This window comes from Lutra lutra, chromosome 9 (assembly GCF_902655055.1).
Source record: "Lutra lutra chromosome 9, mLutLut1.2, whole genome shotgun sequence".
Lineage (NCBI taxonomy): Eukaryota > Metazoa > Chordata > Mammalia > Carnivora > Mustelidae > Lutra > Lutra lutra.
The window spans coordinates 108974320-108993235 of NC_062286.1; the positions used below are offsets into that span (position 1 = coordinate 108974320).

The window sequence follows — 18916 nt, forward strand, 5'->3', positions numbered from 1 at the left end:
CTCCTTGATCAAGCAACGTGTGAGGTGAGACAGGTGGTATTCCGGCTGCCCCTTTCTGAACTGGAAGCTCAGTCATCTGAAACCCCCTTTGAACAAGCTGAGCATATCCTTCCCACAGACAGCTGGCCTTGCTCTCGGCTTAGCTTTAGAAAGCGTGGTTTCAAACCAATGTTTCTACAACCACAGCATCATACTTGGTAAAAATCCCCAAATTCTTACTGGCTTATTGCTAACCACAGGGAAAATCCCACCATTCAGTTATATTATTAAAAATTATACAATAGTAATCTAGGCTAGTCCCTTTGAAACCCATCTAATGCCTTGGGTTAGAGAATCATGGAGTGTTTTCAGGAGCATCCTTATGCCTAAGGTGGTCCTTTAATTATTCTTGCTTCAAGTTTCTTTAGGTGAAAACTTCTGTGACCTTGCTTGCCAACTTGAGTTGACCAAGAATTACTCCTTGAGGAAAATTTTGGCTCTGCCCCAGGGTTCTCCTTTGCTCACCTCCAAGCTGAGAAGAAATAGCCTTCTTTTCAGCTAAGCTTCTATATTAGGCCCCATAATTCTCTAAAGAGGACAACCCTTCCTGTCAGTTTAGTTGGCTGTGCAAATTCATGGCTTCCTACTGGAGTACATTCTTGGTATTTCTCAGGCAGTGCAATTCCTTCTCAGGGAACATAACCCTGAATTTGCTGCTGCTCAAATTCACCAACATCTGGCTAAGAGAAATGGTATGCATGGAGTGTCATAGGTATAGGGCCCAGGCATCTTTTCTTACAAATACCTCTGGTGATTTCCCACATGCAGGCAGGGTTGAGAACCATTGCTCCAGATGTTGCAATAACCATCCCAAATTACGTGCAACTGACAGAGACAGATGTACCTGAACAGTGGCCAACCACAGAATTGCATTTTTTTTTACTTGTTTTTTGGCAGGCTATCACTGGAGCATATTGTGGAATGCTGTAAGAAACTAACCTTCCAACTGTACACAGAGATCACCAAAAGGCCATTACTGAAATGCCTGTTTGTAAAACTGTAGATGCCTCTCTTTGAGGGTCCTTGGGGAAAAGCCTTCTTTCTGGCATCAGGACTGGGAACAACTATGCTTCTTTGGATCAATGGGCCAGGTTCTATTTTGCAAAGCTTGTGAATCATCATGTTTCTCTCCTCGCCATGAATTCTAGACAGTTTGGAACCCGTCTGCGGCATGGCTTGGAAGTTTATAGACTTGATATTGAGGATTCATCAACTTTAACCTAGTCAAAGTAGCTTCTTGCTCTGATAGGCACTATTTATAATCTATTTTATTTTCTGTATTCTATTTATCTTCTTATGCCATTTTGACGTTCTTCAGAAATAACGCAAAATAAGCAAGAAAACCAGACTTTTTAAAAGTAGTTAGAGTCGGGGGATTCTGACAGAAGAAGCCTCATTATATGGTGCTGTCACCATCTGAAAGCAGCAAAGTCAGAAAAGGAAGGTGCTATGAAGTGGAGAAAACATTTTTCTTGACTTTCTCTTCAAAGCTGGAGGAAAGGAATACGAAGGTAAAACACTTGAGAAAATGAATAATTTGTTCTCTCCACTTCATCTATCTCTACTGTAGTCTGGAAGAGACTATGACTATTTTGAAACTTACCTTAAAAAGGATATCTGTACACATTGCTTTTCCATGAGTTATTATTGGTTCTTGGTCTTCACCTTTTCCATCCCAACAGTCAAGTTCAACGCATCTAGGCACACAGTGAAATTACAAGACTGAGCCCTTACAATAAAATACTGAGTGTGTGTGCAAATTAAAAGGAGAGACATCAAAATAAGTTGTTTTCTTATAGAAGCAGAACATGGGATGAGTTAAGTAACATGATTATTTCATGGAGTATGCAGGTTAAAATCACATTATATTCTTTATCACGTTGCTGTCATGAAAAAGGGACTGTCAGAGATGAAGTCAGACTTTGGAGATACAACCACCAGTGAGGTTCTGGATGAAATTCCAGTCATGACAAATCCACAATGAAGGACAATTTGGGGACAACTGGGAACATCTGAATGTGGGCTGGGTTTTAGATGATGTTAAAGAACAGTTTTGAAAAATTTTGTTAGGTGAAATGATGTTACTTTGGCCATAAAAGAAAATGTTCTCATTGTGTCAAGTATTCAGAGGAAGACGTAGTGATGTCATTTCCTTAGAGTCTCCCCATCCACAAAAAATAGTGAGTTATTAAAAATAAGGTACGGCTATTAATAACCAAGAAAAAATATCATAATGTAACTACATTTCTTATATTTCACTTTCAGCATTTTTTCCATATTTTAAACTTCAAATATTTGCCAATTTCCACAGAAGGAAAATCATTTTCAAAAATCTTCATTCTCAGAGAATGACATTTTAAGACTTCTAACATTAAGTAGAGCTAAATTTGCAAATGCTTCAGACCAATAAGAAACTTAACATGACTTCTTGAAAAATTTTTTTGCAATTTTGAGGGGGGGGAATATTTGTTTACTTATTTGAGGGGGGATATTAAAAAACTTATAGTAAAAACTATCTTTTGGCCCATAGGAGGATTTTAGAACTTTCTGGAGCAAAGATTATCTGTTCTTTTTCAAGGTTACATGACCAGCATAATCAATTAAAGAGAAAGAAAAAATGTCCTTTCATTTGGAATACTACCTCCTACTTTTTTAGAGAAAAATCTTAAATTGAAGGGCATCATATTAAAAAAAAAAAAAAAAAAAGGAACTGTCCTGAGTTTCTGACCTGCAACCAGCCAGGAGAACCTGTCTGTACATTTCTACTGAAGATTTCCCGCCAAACTGTCGGCCCGTGAGATAGGTGTTATGGGAAGAACTGATGAAGTAGTGGGCCAGAGGATGGTCCATTTCTTGGTAAAGTTCTAAACGATCCAGGAAGACTGGGGCATTTTCATCTGACATCAGGTATCTGCAAAACCCATCGCTTGATATGAGGCCTGGGGGAAGAAACAACAGCTAGTAGACATGTGGCTCGGAAGATACACCTCTCACATTTTTCTTCATGTAAGTTGAGGCAGCTTAATCTGGAGTAAACGCTTCTCATTATCTTTCCCAAGAACCTTCATCCTTTGGAACTTGAACAAAGTAACAGAGTTGCACATGACAAGTAACCTAACTCATTCCACAAAACAGGGCACTTTCTGCTTTTGTAAGTAGGATGACAGAAGCACAGATTCCCTGAGCTCAGAATCGTAGCGCCAGGAGTTGTAGCGACCAGGGGTCAAGGGGACCTTTTTCAGTTCCGCTTCTACCACTCACTCCCTACGTTCTTGGGTCTCAACCTCCTCTTCTGGCAAATGGGGGAGAAATACTGGCCACACCCGCTTCCCAGGACTATCCCGAATGATAAAGGACAAGACATACGAGAGGGAGTCTTAAAAAAGTGGAAAAGAGGGGGGCACCTGGGTGGCTCAGTAGGTTAAGCATTGCCTCTTGAACTCAGCTCAGGCCATGATCTCAGGGTTTTGAGTTCAAACCCTACGTTGGGCTCAGGTGGAAAACCTACAACTGTAGGGCACTACTGTTCTCACTGGATTGGAGAAGGAATGAGCAACCTCTCTGGGTTTAAACAATTCATTTCTCCTATTTTCTCTATGCACAGGGTGTAGGACTGGTGAGAAGAGTATTTAGTCATCACTGAAATGTGCAGTGGCCCTAAGAGCCACTGTTCATTTTGGTCAGTCCTTTCTGATACAAGGCCGGTCCCCTGTGGTCTCAGGAGAAGTGATCAATATTTCTACATCTCCCACCCCATCAACCACCAACTGCCTCAGCCTTTTGGGTTGTTTTTTTTTTTTTTAGGCTTTTGTTTTTACTTAAGCATTTGCAAGTTATGAACTGATTTCAAGCTTATAAATAACTTATAAGCTTATAAAAAACTATGGACGCAGACCACAACTTCATAACATCTTCCCTTATTTACTGTTCATTTTTCCAGAGGAATACATAATTACGGATGCCTCTGCAGCACCCTGGCCTCCCACCCTCCATTCTACTGCAGTTCCTCTTTCTAGTCCCTTGTAGACAACCATTCCCAACTTTTTGTATTGAACATTCTCAAAATGGCTTTGTAACTCTACTACATACGCCTGTATCCAAACCATAGGTAGTTGTGAATATTTAAAAGATTGTATAAAAGAGAGTCCATTATTTGCATATGCAAATTTGCTAATGTTTCATTTTCTTATAACTGATTCAGTTAGTATAAAGAGCTCTTGGTCATTTATTTTCCCCTGAATAATGTAGAGTAGTAGGTATAGGGGTGGTATGTAGGACTGTAGAATATAGAATAGGTCCATGTCTGAATACATCCATTTATTGTCCATGATTCTGTTGATGGGTATTTAGGCAATTTCTAATTATAATTAAACATACTACAATAAAAATCTGTGCACCTGTCTCCTTGGGCACACACATCCATTCTAAGAGCAAGTACTTTTGAAGGCACTGGGACAGAAGAAGTGATGGGAGACACAGACACGCCCAGCCTTCACAAAACATACTGCGGGAAAGAGAACAAATAAATTAGCAAATAAATATAAGTATAATGTAATGTCATGCAAGTGCTAGAAAGAAATAGAAAGCAGGGAATGAAGGTGATCAAGAATGCCCAAGATGCTGTGTTAGATACAGGGCCAGCAAAAGCCCTTCTGAGGAGGTCACAATGATGAATAGGGAGCAAGCCGCATGCAGTCTGGGGAATCATCCCAGGTAGGACAAGCAAGTGTGAAGACCTTGACACAGGAGTGTATGACCCAGGGGAGAGGGAGTTAGAAATGAGGCTAGAGAGGAAGCCGAAAGCTACATTAGTTGGCCTGAAGTCTTCGCTAAGTACTGTGGGTTTTACTCTACGTGTGTTGGAAAGCCTTGGGAGGGTTCCAAAGAGTGGAATAATATGATTAGATTTAGTTTTCAATTGTTTAGTCTGGCTGCTGTGTGGAACATAAACTGTAGGGCACCGAGTAGAAAGAAGATTAGTTAAAAGTCAGTTGCCATCATCTAAGACGACATGATGTAGGCATGGATAGACCAATGAAGGTAGAGATGGTGAGAAGTGATTTATTCAGGACTTATTCTGAGGATAGATCTGGGAGGTTTTACTGATGGATCAGAAGTGACATGAAAGAACAACAACAACAAAAGAACAAGAGCAAGTCAAGGAAGATTCCAAGAGTTTGGGCCTATAAATTCAGGTGAATCATGGTAACATTTATTTTCCGGGCTGAGAAGGGAACAGGTCTGAGGGCAGGGAGAATCAAAACATGTTGTACATATACATTTGAAATGCCCATCAGTATCCAAATGGAAGACTCTACTGCAGGTCTGTAGTTGAAGTTAGAGGTCAGAAGTGGAGAATTTGAAAGTCATGTGTGTAGAAGAAATTTAAAGCCACTGACTTGGGTGAGTTTGCTTCCTCTGACATCCAGAGCTGGGAACAAGATGGGAGGTTCTCTAGGATACATACCTGGAGGTGGATAGGCTGGGCTGTAGAAGGGCATGTTTTCTACTCTACCCCTCATTGCCAAAATATTCAAAAAGGTGGTTGTTTGTAACAGTTTAAGCTCCTCCCAGAAGTTTATAATGCCTTTGCACCCCATTCTCACCCATACTTAATAATGGAAGACTTTAACATTTCTGTCATTTATGATTTGGTGAAGCTATGATTTTTAGATGCATCAATGCAATTTCATAGACATTAGGATCTGGAAGGACTTTAGAAATAATGAAAGATATACCCCTATCATAACATTTATCATACTGCCAAGGAACTACTGAGCCTTGTCCTTCAACAGATCACAACTGTCTTACTTTTGAATTCCCAACATCTGGTCCAGGGCTTGGCAACCAGTCAGCCCTCTGTAAACTTCAAGAAATGAAGGCAGGGGAGCAGAATATTAGTTGAATGACTGTATGAGCTCCACTGTGTTACGAGCAGGGAAACTGAGGCCCAGGAATAGGGTCCCTTGCTCAAGGTCACACAGTGACAGGACAGCAACAAGAATCAGATCAAATATTGCAAAGTGTTATATGAGCTATCAAGCCACCCCTTCCTTCACTTTAATCCCAAGCAGTGTAGAATAAAGACTACTACTCAGAGTGTTGGCATAAAGGTAAATAAGGAAGCACTCATGCTGGAAGGAGTTATTTGGGGCCCTAGAAGGAAGTGTAAGTGTATGACAATTTGACTTGGAAACAGATCAGGCTGGGTCATGTGGTGTGGCAGGCCAGCATGAATATACATGGGTTCCATGTGGGTCCAGAGATTATATAAACCTTTTAGCCACATTCACTGAGATACAAAGAAAAAAGAACATGGAAACTGAGGCCATACTATCCAGGGACACATGGGAAACATAGAACTTGAACCTGAATCTCCCTTCAACCCCCCACTGGGACACAAGGCTGAGGCTCAGGTAGCCCTTGTCTCAGGACCTCCTGTCCAATTATAGTAGCATCACCTCTCCCATCCTTTGCAGGTGCCTCCCTCTGCTACAATACTGATCTTCAATTTCCTCTCCATGCCTTTTCTTTGTCAAATACTGGAATGGACAGCATACTGCTTCCAATGTTTCATTGAAAGAGACAAATATTCCGAAACCCTAATAACTGATTCCTGACCATTTAATTTCCTATCAGTTGCATTTGTATTCCACAACAGAGGTCAAGTGATGGGTAGGCTCATCAAATCATGTATTAAAATTTACTCGGCTTGGCAAAACAAAAGGGAGAAAGAGAAGGTATAAACTTTTAAAAGACGTAAAATTCTTTCCAAGCTGGCAAACAGAGACCATATGGGCATTTTTGCAGTTTAAGCATTAAGTAATACCAAAGATCGAATGTGAGAGATTACAATGGGGAAAATATCACTAACATGTGTTTAAAATACAGTAAGTTTACATTATGCCTCAGGCAGCATGGGCAAATTCTAATGTAAGGTAAAATTTATACTAACTTAAAACAGGGGAAAAAAAAAAATCAGTCCATTAAAAATTCTTGGCTCTAGGGAGCTCCAAAGCATTTAAAGATGTCGTTAACTAAAAATCCAAGAATGTTTAAAGTTGCATATAGTCTTGCTTTTTCTTTAATAAAGAAAATTGTCTTTTTTCACTTTTGTTACCTTTTTTCTTCAAATCTTCATCGGGCTCATACATCTCGATGATCTGCATTGCCCTTTTAGCATCGTAAAATGGGAATAAAATTTCATTCAGTCGAGGGTCTCGCTGATGCTATGATGAGAAAATAACCTCATTTAGGTTGACATTTCTCACCCTTGGGTCATAACACATCATTAAAGTACGTAATTTCTAAAATAAGGTCTATTTAGAATTAATCACATTTATAGTTACAAAGATAGGATCTCACTGTCCTACTGTCTTTCTCCCTAAAATATACTTCAAAAAAGTCCAACTTTGGGAATGCTTTGTTGGTTTCCCTCACTGAACTAAAAAGAGAATACAGAATATATATTTTTTTCCTTCATAAGCTCAAAGATATATAAAATGGTGTGCATGTAAATTGTACTGTCTTCTAGTTCCCATACCACAGGTGAGAGATTTAGCATAAATATCTATAAAAAATGAGGTAAAAAAATCTTTGGGGGAAAAACAAAAGCAAAAACCAAAAAAAAAAAAAAAATAAAAACCCAAAAACCAAAAGCCAAAAAACAAAAACCCAAATAACTCAAATTGGTAATGTACTAACTTAAGTGCCCAAAAAGAAAAACAATAGTAACAACAACAACAACAACAAAAATCCCTAAGGTTAAAACAGGCAAACATCATTTCATTTTCTTTTTTTTTTTTAAACATAAAAGTTTTTCCGGGCAGTCTGCAAACTTCATTTTCTTGAGTAAATGTTTATCAAATCAAATCAGTTATAATAATGATGACAATTAATCAGCACAAGGATATGTATCAATTATTGACAATATGAAAATCTGCATTTGAGTATCAGTAGTTCAGAAAGTCTTTTTCACTATGAACTAGAACTGGGTTTGCCCTGAGGAAATTCTCTGGGCAAGGCAAGTCCCTGAATGATTAAGGCACCTAGGAAGCTGGCGATGCCATTCTTTTCAAATCAGCACCTGGATGCTCATGGTACTTGGAGACACCAGGAAAAATGCCATTTCTGCAGTTCTGTCATCCAAAATTCACAGCAGTGGCGAAAAAAGTGCAATTTACTGACTCAGCTACAGTTTTGTGTGTGTGTGCCTGTGTGTGTGTGTGTGTGTGTGTGTGTGTGTGTGTGTGTGTGTGTCTATATCTGGAGGCAGTGGGTCCATGAAACTTCCTTAATGTTCACCGTGACTTGGACCCTGGTCATTCATCAAATCTGTAACTTCCATGGCAATAATGGGAGATAAGCAGATGTGAGCAAAACCTGGTCAACAGGTAGAACCTCGGCAACATTTCTTTACCCAAATATATGCACAGACGTTAGAAAACAGTATTGAGATGTTGTTTGAGAAACAACTGTGAAAGGTTCATATGGATTTCCCTTCCCCATTTGTTGTGAAATGAAAGTTTGAAAAGTGGGTAACACAGAATGAATGCCTTTGGCCAACGCAACACGCACGACGTGATTTCCTCCAGCCCTGGTGGCCTAGTCTAGTCTGGTCCTCCCACCTCTTCGCCCAGCCAAGAGTGTTAACTCATAAGGAATCGGTATCTTTTGGTCAGTTTATCCCAATGAAGCATGCTTCTGTTGTAATCTAAGAAATTACAGCTCACAACAGCTCACGTCCATGCACGTGCAAGAGCAGAAACTTATTTTAACAACAGGCCTGGAAACCATAAAAAAAACAAAACTCGTGGGGCGTGCAGAGAGAAACCGTGAGGTGGACCGTGGAAGGCCAGGCACGTGAAGGCATGCTACAATCTTATTTATGAAACAGAGGGGCATCATGCAATTCTAGAGCCTGCAGGGCCATGACAAGCACCACCCCTCCGGTGAGAAGGCATCGCTTTTAAAAACCAACAATTACACCAACGAACAGAAAACTCTTTCTAGGCACATTCCTTCTCCCGTCTCTGTAAAATATCGTCTCGGAAGAAGATGGCGATGGGAGGAAAAGTCCTTTTTAGACCCCACTGTAGTCATTTTCATGGTTGGCCACTATGTTATGCTTCCTTATTAAAAGTAGGTTTTGTTTTTTTGTTTTATTTTGTTTTGTTTTTTTTTTGTTTTGTTTTTGATTCAAAGATATGCTCATTGATAAGAATTCTGGACTCATGGTGATGATGGGGGCAAATCCATATGAATTTAAAAAGTGAGAGAAGGAAGAGATTAAGCTGCAGAAGAGAGAAGAGATTATATTAGATAAAGAAGGAGGAACCCGGAAGTTCCTAGGTGCTTTTTATATGCCTATATGCCTGTTAGTCCGGTGTGACTTATAATGTGACCCACTGATGGCAGCGGTGGCAGCACCTGGCCCTAGAAGTTAAAATGCAGATTCTCAGGCCCCACGAAAGACCTACCAGATCTGATTCTCTGGGGTGGAACCCATGAATCTGTGTTTTTAACAAGCTTTCCAGGTGATTCTGCTATGTTCAAGCTTAAGAAACACTGCTCTAACATGTAAAAGTATGCATTTTTAACATATTTGTATTATCAGTAACACAAAAAAAAACAACCAACCAACCCAAAGACCTACATCCTGCAAGGATAGAATGCTAAATCTTTGAGATGTCCTCCTAATTAAAGCCCATTGAAATTTAGTCGCAGGGCACAATATTCACTAGAACATCCTGTCTATCAGAAGCAAAAGCCAGGAAAACCAAGCCCTAAAATGGATTTACCATCACCCCCTAATTGTACATTTAAAGCAAACAAGCACTAAAAGCGGACAGTACGAAACCGTATTTGTCTTTGCATCGTCCACCAGATAATATGATTTTTGCTTCATTAAAGCTTTCATATTTCACAAAGAAAGCATAGCACACCCTGGATAGTCCAAAGGCAAGGAAGAAGATAATAAAATTTGCATTAGAGTCACAAAACAATCATGTTTATAGGAAATAACAAAGAGGAAGAAGATCACTCCCAGGTGAACTCAGAGTAATGAGGTCGCAGAAGAGTCCCACCCAGTCGTAAGCACAGTGGGGCAAATGGTCTACAACTCTGAGGGTTCTCTGGTTTTCCGTAGGGATTTGGGGGAGTAATGAACCTACGACATTCACCTCTGGACCTACAGAGCACTGTAAAGTGAGATCTAAAAAACTTCTAAAAGTAGGTCACAGAACTGTGCCCACGTGCATGAGGAGACAGGGGTCATCACTCCATTAGTATGTCCTTACTCTTACTGAGATAAAGCATCATCTGGCTTTAACCCAAGCAGCATTGGGAGAGACAGATGTTGACCAAAAAATATTCAGATGAGATACAAAGAAGATAAAGGAATAATTTGCAAGAGGGGGCTTACCCGAAACACTAAATACCTCCTTTTCTTCCTGTGTCTATGTATTAAAGAATAAAGATATTATAAATGGAAAGTGATCACGAGCCCTTTCCTATGCAACAGCAAAATAAAACAAACAGGTCTAGCCCTAACATGATCATATAATGTGTGTGAGGCAGGGGGGAGATCACTAGCAACAAGTAAAGCCGATTCTGGAAAATTGTGGTCTTCTCAGACCTTTTCCTTCTTTTTTCTCATCTCGATCTCTCTCTCCAGGCCTCCATGCATCTCCTGATTCTGTAGGCTGTCCCCATCAGTTATCACATTTGTGAGAGAATAAAGGTAAAACTGAAAGCAATTTGGCTTCTCATTGGAAATGTGGAAAGAGAAGTGAAATTAACTAAAGCTCAGGGACATTAATTCGCTCCACCACAGATAGCTGAGTTGGAAGCAGTATCTAACCACATGGCAACTCACAGTGTGTATATCTCTACAGGCTTCCTCCGACTCTGGTTTACTATTTTCATAAAACAGGAAGGAGAAAAGTTTCTCTTGGTCCACTGATGTGATCAAGAGGCATAGCTGTGGCAAAATTTTAGATCTGAGTGCTGGATTTCCATGACTAAATCCATCACGGAGAATAACGGAAGGTATATGATGCTCACACTCTTCCCATCCATACTAAGCATTCCAATGAGGAACCTATGTAATTCACTAGGGCAGTGCTTCACAAACTTTAATATGCAGACAAATCACCTGGAGATGTTGTTAAATGCAGATTCCAAGTCAGTAGGTCTGGGGTGGGACCCAAGATTCTGCATTTCTAACAAGCTCCCACAGGATGCTGCTGCTGGTGGTCCATGGATCACGCTTTGAGGAGATACTGAGAAGCAGATGAGAAGAAGGTCTAAAGCTACTAATGAAAGTATCCATGGATAGGGAGGAGGTGGTACAAACCCCTATGTGGTGACCAAGAGAGTAAATGGCCAGTACTCTCTTCTCTCATTCCAGCTTCCTGAAAATACACATGAGTACATTGAACGTAAAATTTTATCTAGAGAATAAAAGGATTTACAAGCTGGAAAGTGGTGGGAGGTAGCATGACTTTTTCCCTATTACTTATTCTAATGGTTAATGCTGGTATACATGTGTCTATTGATTTTTGCTCTGTCAGTCTGGTTATTCTGATGAACTCTTACTCAAAGAGTTTTTCAGTTGATAATTTTTGATAGGGTACTCAATCATCATCTTCAAACAATGAGTAGAACCTTGTCCTTTTGCATTCACGAGACTCATTTATTTTTCCTATCTTATTGCATAATATGGTGCTCTAACACAATGTTGAATTTTGGCTTGTTGACATGATGTAGCTAAGGCATTTTGAAAACATTTGGATCTAAGCTTTTGGAGCCATAGACTCTTGCACTGCAATGCCTGCTTCCTTCTTGAGTGAATTCTGTCTCCTTTCATTATGGGCTTTGAAGGTGTTCTGCCTAAAGTGTGCTTCTGATTTTGGAAAGAGGAGAAGGGCCACTGTAGGACCCAAAAGAGGGTACAAGGAGCTGGCAGAATATTTTCTAACTCTGACAAACTTCTTCAAGGGTACTTTCAGATTGCTCTCTAGTCTTTCCAATTCCATTTGCTAGGATAGAAAAGGATGAGATTTGGGCACTTAGATTAAAAACAAAGGCTGTACACATTCCTGGACAATCTTACAGTCTCTATGATCTAAAGAAATAAAGAATCATACTGATTCCATGTGTCCCACCCCAAACGGAAAGGTGCTTCCTTACCATGAGTGAGAAGCCAAACAAAAGAAAATATAACAACACATGAGTGCTACTGGCCACTGTGATATTGATGTATAAAAGCTTATCAAATAATAAGTATTTGAAGAAAGAATTTGGATGGCAGAGCCAGGAAGCATGGATCGATCATATCTTTTAAAAATTAAATGTTACGTCTTAGACTCACAAAAATGACAAGTGATGACGGGGTAGGCTTACAGAAACAACCCATAAGAGAAAAGACATGAGATAAGAGCCCACGGATGTCGCGCCTGTCCTCAAGACTTCAGAATTTTTCTTTATTTTCATGGTGACATACATCATAAGGTCTCTGTCGTGTTTACTAGATGCCTGCACACCAGCTTCATCTCAGAGTAGGCAAAGACCTTGTTCCTAGGAAGGAGCAAACCAAAGATATAGATTTTCTCCATGCCTCCCAACAGTCTTCCCTCTTTAGCAAAAAGCAAGACTTTCCTGCCCATCTCACCAAAACTTAAGATGATCAGTGACCCAAAGTGCATGAAGAAGCTGAAGGAAATAAAAGAATACATCTTAAAAATAAAGCAGAAGAGGGGAAAGGAGTTAAAGGAAACAAAGCAAGGCAACTTAACTTCTGAGTGATAGTGGCACAGGAATGTGGATAATATCTGGGTAAAGATTATGAACATAGTATTCACATGACCAAAAACTATTGGGGTGGGAAAACTTGAAATGTCTTCAAGTGAAATCAATTCTGTATTGTACTGAGAGGCTTATTAAAAGTAGAGGCATCTGTGTGATAAATGGAATAGCTAGTCTTCCCAGCACAAAGGCTATAGGCTCTGGTTATTGTAGCATTGACGGGGCGAGCCTACCAATGGGAAGTCACTGAGCCCTAACAGGGCAAGAAAACAGAAGCTCTTTGGCAAAGATGTGATTTGTCTCCACAAACTGCCAAATCAGTCTGCCGGCTGCTGCCCATTCTTTGGGGTGGCACCTCATGTCTGGTGTGATACTCTCTCTTCAAAGCTTCTCTCTTTATATGGGATAATGGCTAAATTATACTAAAAACATTGTTTTGAAACAAAAATATATTGTCCATTCCATTAATGTGCTAGGGAAAGAAAAAAAAAAAAAGGACATTTTCCATTGTGGATTAGCAAGAGCTTCAGTGGGTTTCACTGAACAGAACAATCTTTCGTACGTGTAAAGAAAAAAAAAGTTAATTTTAGTTGTCACAAAAGTTGCAACCATTACGTGTTCCAAAATACTTTTCTCTTGTGCTTCAGCAAATGTTGTCAACCAGTGCTGGTTGTTGAGTGAATCATATTCTAAATTGAGCCCTAAACTTGTTACAAAAATAAAATGTAAAAATTTGACCCGCCATCTAATTGACCTATTATGTACTATATTTTCACCCAGGAACTCCACTGTTGTGCTCGTTGTCAAAATATTCTCTTGGAACCTACATATCGTTCTTACATGCAATCCATTAAAAGACAAAAATAAAGCTTTCCAGTCCATGCAAAGGTATGAGAAAAAGTTAGCAATGGAGAATCTGGCTACAGTGTGGATAATTTCAATCCATTCTCTATTTAATGAGATCAATAGGAAGAGAAAAAAAAAAGTACCTTAAATATCATCTTGCAAAAACATAGACACATTTAATTAAAGGAAAATATTATAAAATTCACACACACACACACACACAGAACCAGAGCTATACATCACAGCAAGGAAACCAACGAAAAAAAGCGGTGTGCAAAGCCGACGTGTAAGAAATGCACGAACACAGGAGCAGCAGCTGATTTTCGCACCTGGTAAAGGAAGCCATAGGGAAAGATCAGCAGGTCAGAAGCAAAGCGAACAGGGCCAATGGAGGCGGGCATGCAATGGGGACACTGGAGGAGGCAAGCCACTGCACACAGACTTTATGGAGTTAATGTATGAAAAAGCTTACTTCATTTAGAAAGCTCACTAATTGGTCTACCGTTAAATAATCAGTTTTGTCTCCATTGCTGAAAAGAAATTTATTAGAAAAAGTAAGTTTTTGTATATGATGCTACAGTAGGCACGATTTACATGTTGACATTTGTTGAGGATAATTCTAAAATTATCTTCTAACCCTGAAGTAGTGGTGCATTCTTAAAATGGCCAGAGACTGTTTGTAAGAACAAAAACCAAAAAACCAAAAAACCAAAACCAAAAACAAAAACAAAAAAACCAACAGCAACCCAACAACAAGAGAAAGAAAACACTCCCACTAGCTCACGGAAAATGTCTACAATTCTTCCTTTTAGCATTATAGAAAGCCGTTACTTTAAAAACAACATGTAAGTCATCCATTTGAAATAACTAGAATGAATGAACTTTTCCACAACATAGTAACATTCCAAATCAAATCTAGTTAGTTCACATAATGGGTTAATACCTAAAGGAGCAGGTTAAAATTGTAGGTAGTTAGTAAAGCCAATGCAAGGGGTGGAGGGGAGATCGTTCCAGATGCTGCCATTAATTTTTGTAAAAGTTTCTCAAAAACTCAGAGTGAACTTTTACAGTGATAAGCTACGGGGTGAAAAATGGAACCCTAGCTACATAATCCTGGAGACTCTCAAAATACTATATTCAAACATTACCACAAAAAAATGTTTTAAAAGTCTAAAGGGACAAGAACGTGACATTTTCTCAGAAGGAGAACTTACATTTTTTTAAAGAGATCCTCTATATCTGTCCGAGGACAAATTTTTTGTGTCAGTTCATAGAACTTTTCATAAGTAAATGCCGCAGGCTCAATTTCGTCATTCTGTAAAGAACAAAAGAGTGTCATAACTCATGCAACCTCCTTCTCCTTGGAGGGAAAGAATGTACAGGATCATGAAGCAAAGCAAATGACCACCTGGGATCCCAGGGCCCCTATCTTTGAGTCTTACTGAAAGAAGCCAGAAGGCCAATCCCGGCTGTGACCAGGCCATCCCGTCAGCACCCCTCGTGTGTAAACGGGTGTTTCCGGTGACCAAGGGCGGCCGTGACTTGTGTGTTCAAACACTCACTGACTACAGCTGGGCTCGCTCTGAGAAACACTCCATAAAACAAACATAAAGAAATATTTCCTCTTTCTCTCTTTGACAGGGAAAAGCAAGTGCCTGCCTAAGGACGCTGAATAAATCCAACCTAGTGATTACTTGGGCTTATCTTGTGAATTTTCACAAGACCCCATGAAGGAGCTCAGGACAACCACGTAAAATTTTACTTCTCAATACTGAAGTTTGTATTTCCAATTGGATTTGTTAAAGTAGTAACAGGCTTAAGTCTTTCTTGCAGTCCATAAATTAATTTCAATTATTCTAAATCCAAAGGGCCAGGAACGCAAATGGTTTGTGGAGGGAGGGGTGCTTTATAAAATACCCTACAGCCATCTTGAAGCACTGGTTATATTAGTCAGTTCAGTCTGACATTGTGCTTAGTCAAGGCAATGTGGATGGGCCTCTCTAAGAAGCTTTCCAGGGGCGCCTGGGTGGCTCAGTTGGTTGGGCACCCAACTCTTGACTTCTGCTTGGATCATGATCCCAGGGTCTTAGGATGGAGCCCAGCATCTGGCTTTGCGCTGGGCATGAAGCCTGCTTGAGATTCTCTCTCCCTCTGTGTGCCACCCCCCTCCCTACTCTCTGTTTCTCAAAAAATGAGTTTTCCAGAAGCTGTATGAAAAAGCAGCCTGGCTGTCATTTCCTTTTCTTAATAAAACTGATAAAAACATTTTCAAGTACACTATTTGAATTTGAAAACATTTAGTTTAAAATGCCCAGAAAAACAAAAGGCAGGCAGGCAGGCAGACAGGCAGGCAGAAGGGAAAGCTACCTGTACTTTACGTGACTGAAACCAGTTTTGAATCTAAATAGCGTCAGCTGAACATAAATCACCTGGCTTATTACATATGAGAACATAAACAGACAAAATCATTTTAGAAACACATGGTTAAATGAATAAATACCTTTCCACTGGGAAGACCTAATTCCTTGAGTGCTTGAAAGATCACTTTTTCTGTTTTCCCCGATGCAAAGGTTCTAGTAATACTAGGACAGAAAAGAAAGGGGGGAAGAAAAAGTCAAATTATTGTTAATTCTGTTTTCTGTAAGGCAAAAATCCAAGCAATACTCAGGACTGTAGGATGGCAGGGGGAGAGGGGGAAGGAAAAAATACACTTAGTTTTCATTTCTAGGTATTTTTCACTTCCCTAACTAGCTCCCACAATATCCCTCTGGTTACACTCACGAGGCAACGTGATTCTCAGAGGGGTGTCCCCCTGGGTGTCCCAAGAAGCCCTGGACATACATAATGTTGGACCGAAACAATGACAAATGTTGGTCCTACCAAATAACTTTCTCAGGAAAAAGGAATGTGGCAGATGGAATAGGTCTAGAATAAAACTCATGTTGACGCTATCCAGGCTTGGGGAGAGAAACAGTCTCCTCTGAATTTCAGCCTCTGCCTGGGATGGCCCTTATACTTTGCTTTCATACTTACTACAGCTGAGATGCACTATCAGATGAGTTTTTCATTTTTTTTTAACATTTTATTTATTTAAGAAAGAGGGGGAGAGCATGAGTGGGGGTAGGGAGGGGCAAAAGCAGAGAGAGAAGCAGACTCTGTGCTGAGCCAGGAACTCCCCAACAAGGCTCGATCCCAGGACCCTGAGATCAAGACCTGAGCCGAAGTCAGATGCTTAACGGACTGAGCCACCAAGGTGTCCTTACATTTTTTTGAGCTAAGTAAGCACCCTTGAGCTACTCCAAAATGCCAGCTGCCTCAAAGATTAGGAACTTTACTGAGAAAGGGATAGGTGTGGTGGGGGGGGGGTTGGGGGGGACAGGGGAACACTCCTTCAGTGTTTCAGTAGAATCTTGGTACTGCCCTAATGCGTGGTATTTCTGAATAATGGTGCCGCCCTTTATCCTGTATGGTATACATCGAGGCTAGTAAAATGGGTAACACCTTAATGAGCCTGTTTGTCTTCTGATAAATACACTTGCGACACTCAGAATGACCTATTGAGGGGCGGAGCCGGTACCCTAGAATCCAAGTTTGGCTGAGCTGTGCCTTAGCCAACCAACGGAGTCTTCATTCATTCTGTGGCTGGAAGCCTGGGGAATCTGTCACTCTAATAAATGAAACTCTAATTTCGCCAAGTCCAGCCTTGACATGAGGGGAGAGCTGTTTCGTGTGGCAAGCTTGGCTTTGGAAAGCCTCCTCTGTGAGCACAGGGGGGATTTGTAAGAGCACCTCCCCACGCCCAACCCTGTCACACACTCCGCCATCCATGTTAAGTGGAAGTCGGCTCCCAATGTAAGCATGGAGAGCCAAATATTCTGGATGAGTAGGCGAGAGCACCTCTTCAAGTGCCCAGTACAGCTTCCCAAAATAGATTGGGGAGAGCTAACTTTAGGTAAAGGAATTGTTATGTGTTCATTCAAAGCTTTATTGTTTCAAACTTGGTCCAAGAATACTTCAAGAAGTTCATTTTTAAGAATGGACACAGCAGCACTCGGCTCCAAGGAGGCCCACGGATTCTCTTTAACACATCTACAGACATGGTAGAGCGTACATATTTGACATCGAGTAACCTGGTTTCTAGTGTAGACGGTGTTATGTCCACACTTTCCCACTTCTCTAGAGTTCATGGAATTTGGATACATTAAATTAGGTTGAGAAGCAATTTAGCTGACCTTTGTAAAATAGGGGAAAGTAGCTATTCAATATTCTCTCTCTCTCTCTTTTTTTTTCCCATTTAATTATGTATTAATGTGAGAGCCAAAGGAGCCAGCATCTTCACAATCGGCGTGCCTGCAGGAGAAAACGCTCAACCTCGCTATCTCAGGGGTATCTTGGCGAACTTGAGCCTCGGTTAGGTTCGGATAGGCATGAACAAGGAGATGAGAACTGATCGACGTGGCCATGAATGTAGCTGGCACAGGGCCTGAGCCTTTCCAGCGAAACAGAACTGGGTGTGGGGTCGAGGGACGGAAGGGCAGGGAGGAAGGGGAGAGTGTACAGGAATAGAATCTTTTGGCTAGGACTTGCTGAAATGCCAAGAAATAAATAGGAAGCAGAATAAGAACGTCTCGCAGGAGGAGGAGATCCAAGCATATGTACTTGGGGTGGGGGTGGGGGGGGACAGATAAAAAGATTGAGAGAGAAAGAAAAAAAAACAGGGCGTCCGCTGCCAGGAGAGTGGAAAATCCATGTAGGACTATATTAGTGAGGGCAAAGTCAAAGCCCAACAACACAACTGTGCAAAAACTAGAGGTAAGAGGTGGCCATGTGGCTAGAGGGGCTTATTCTCTGCCCCCCCCCCTTCCTGAGGGGGCAATGTCACCAAGAATTTTCCCACCTCATTCAAAAAGAGACCAAACCCAGGATGGAAAATAGGAGCAAGGAAGTTGAATAAGAGTAAGACCATTCCCCCTGTCTATCTAATAAAGGGCCTTTATGGCCTTAGCTCCAGAGAGCTATCGGACAGCTTGGGCCTCAAAATGGATTCCCTCAGGGGTAAGGCAGGTTAGGGTGCAAAGGTGAATTCTTTGAGTTTCCAGTTACATTAGAGGCCCAGGAGAATGTCCTTTAGCAGGGTCCTGAGAGAAAGGCCATTTTTTTTTTTTTTTTAGATTTTATTTATTTATTTGACAGACAGAAATCACAAGTAGGCAGAGAGGCAGGC

The 18916-nt window shown here is 40.6% G+C and overlaps 1 protein-coding gene across 9 annotated transcripts in view; it reads right to left on the minus strand.

Annotated features, from left to right (window-relative positions):
- PLCB4 (phospholipase C beta 4) overlaps positions 1–18916 on the minus strand; it is a 426130-nt gene that overhangs the window by 77825 nt on the left and 329389 nt on the right. For all 9 annotated transcript variants that reach the window (XM_047745406.1, XM_047745403.1, XM_047745405.1 and 6 more), the window contains 6 exons: positions 16193–16274; positions 14907–15007; positions 14165–14222; positions 7160–7268; positions 2768–2978; positions 1643–1736 (listed from right to left, as the gene is read on the minus strand). In XM_047745406.1, coding sequence (XP_047601362.1) covers positions 1643–1736; positions 2768–2978; positions 7160–7268; positions 14165–14222; positions 14907–15007; positions 16193–16274 — 655 coding nt within the window. The remainder of the gene's footprint in view (positions 1–1642; positions 1737–2767; positions 2979–7159; positions 7269–14164; positions 14223–14906; positions 15008–16192; positions 16275–18916) is intronic.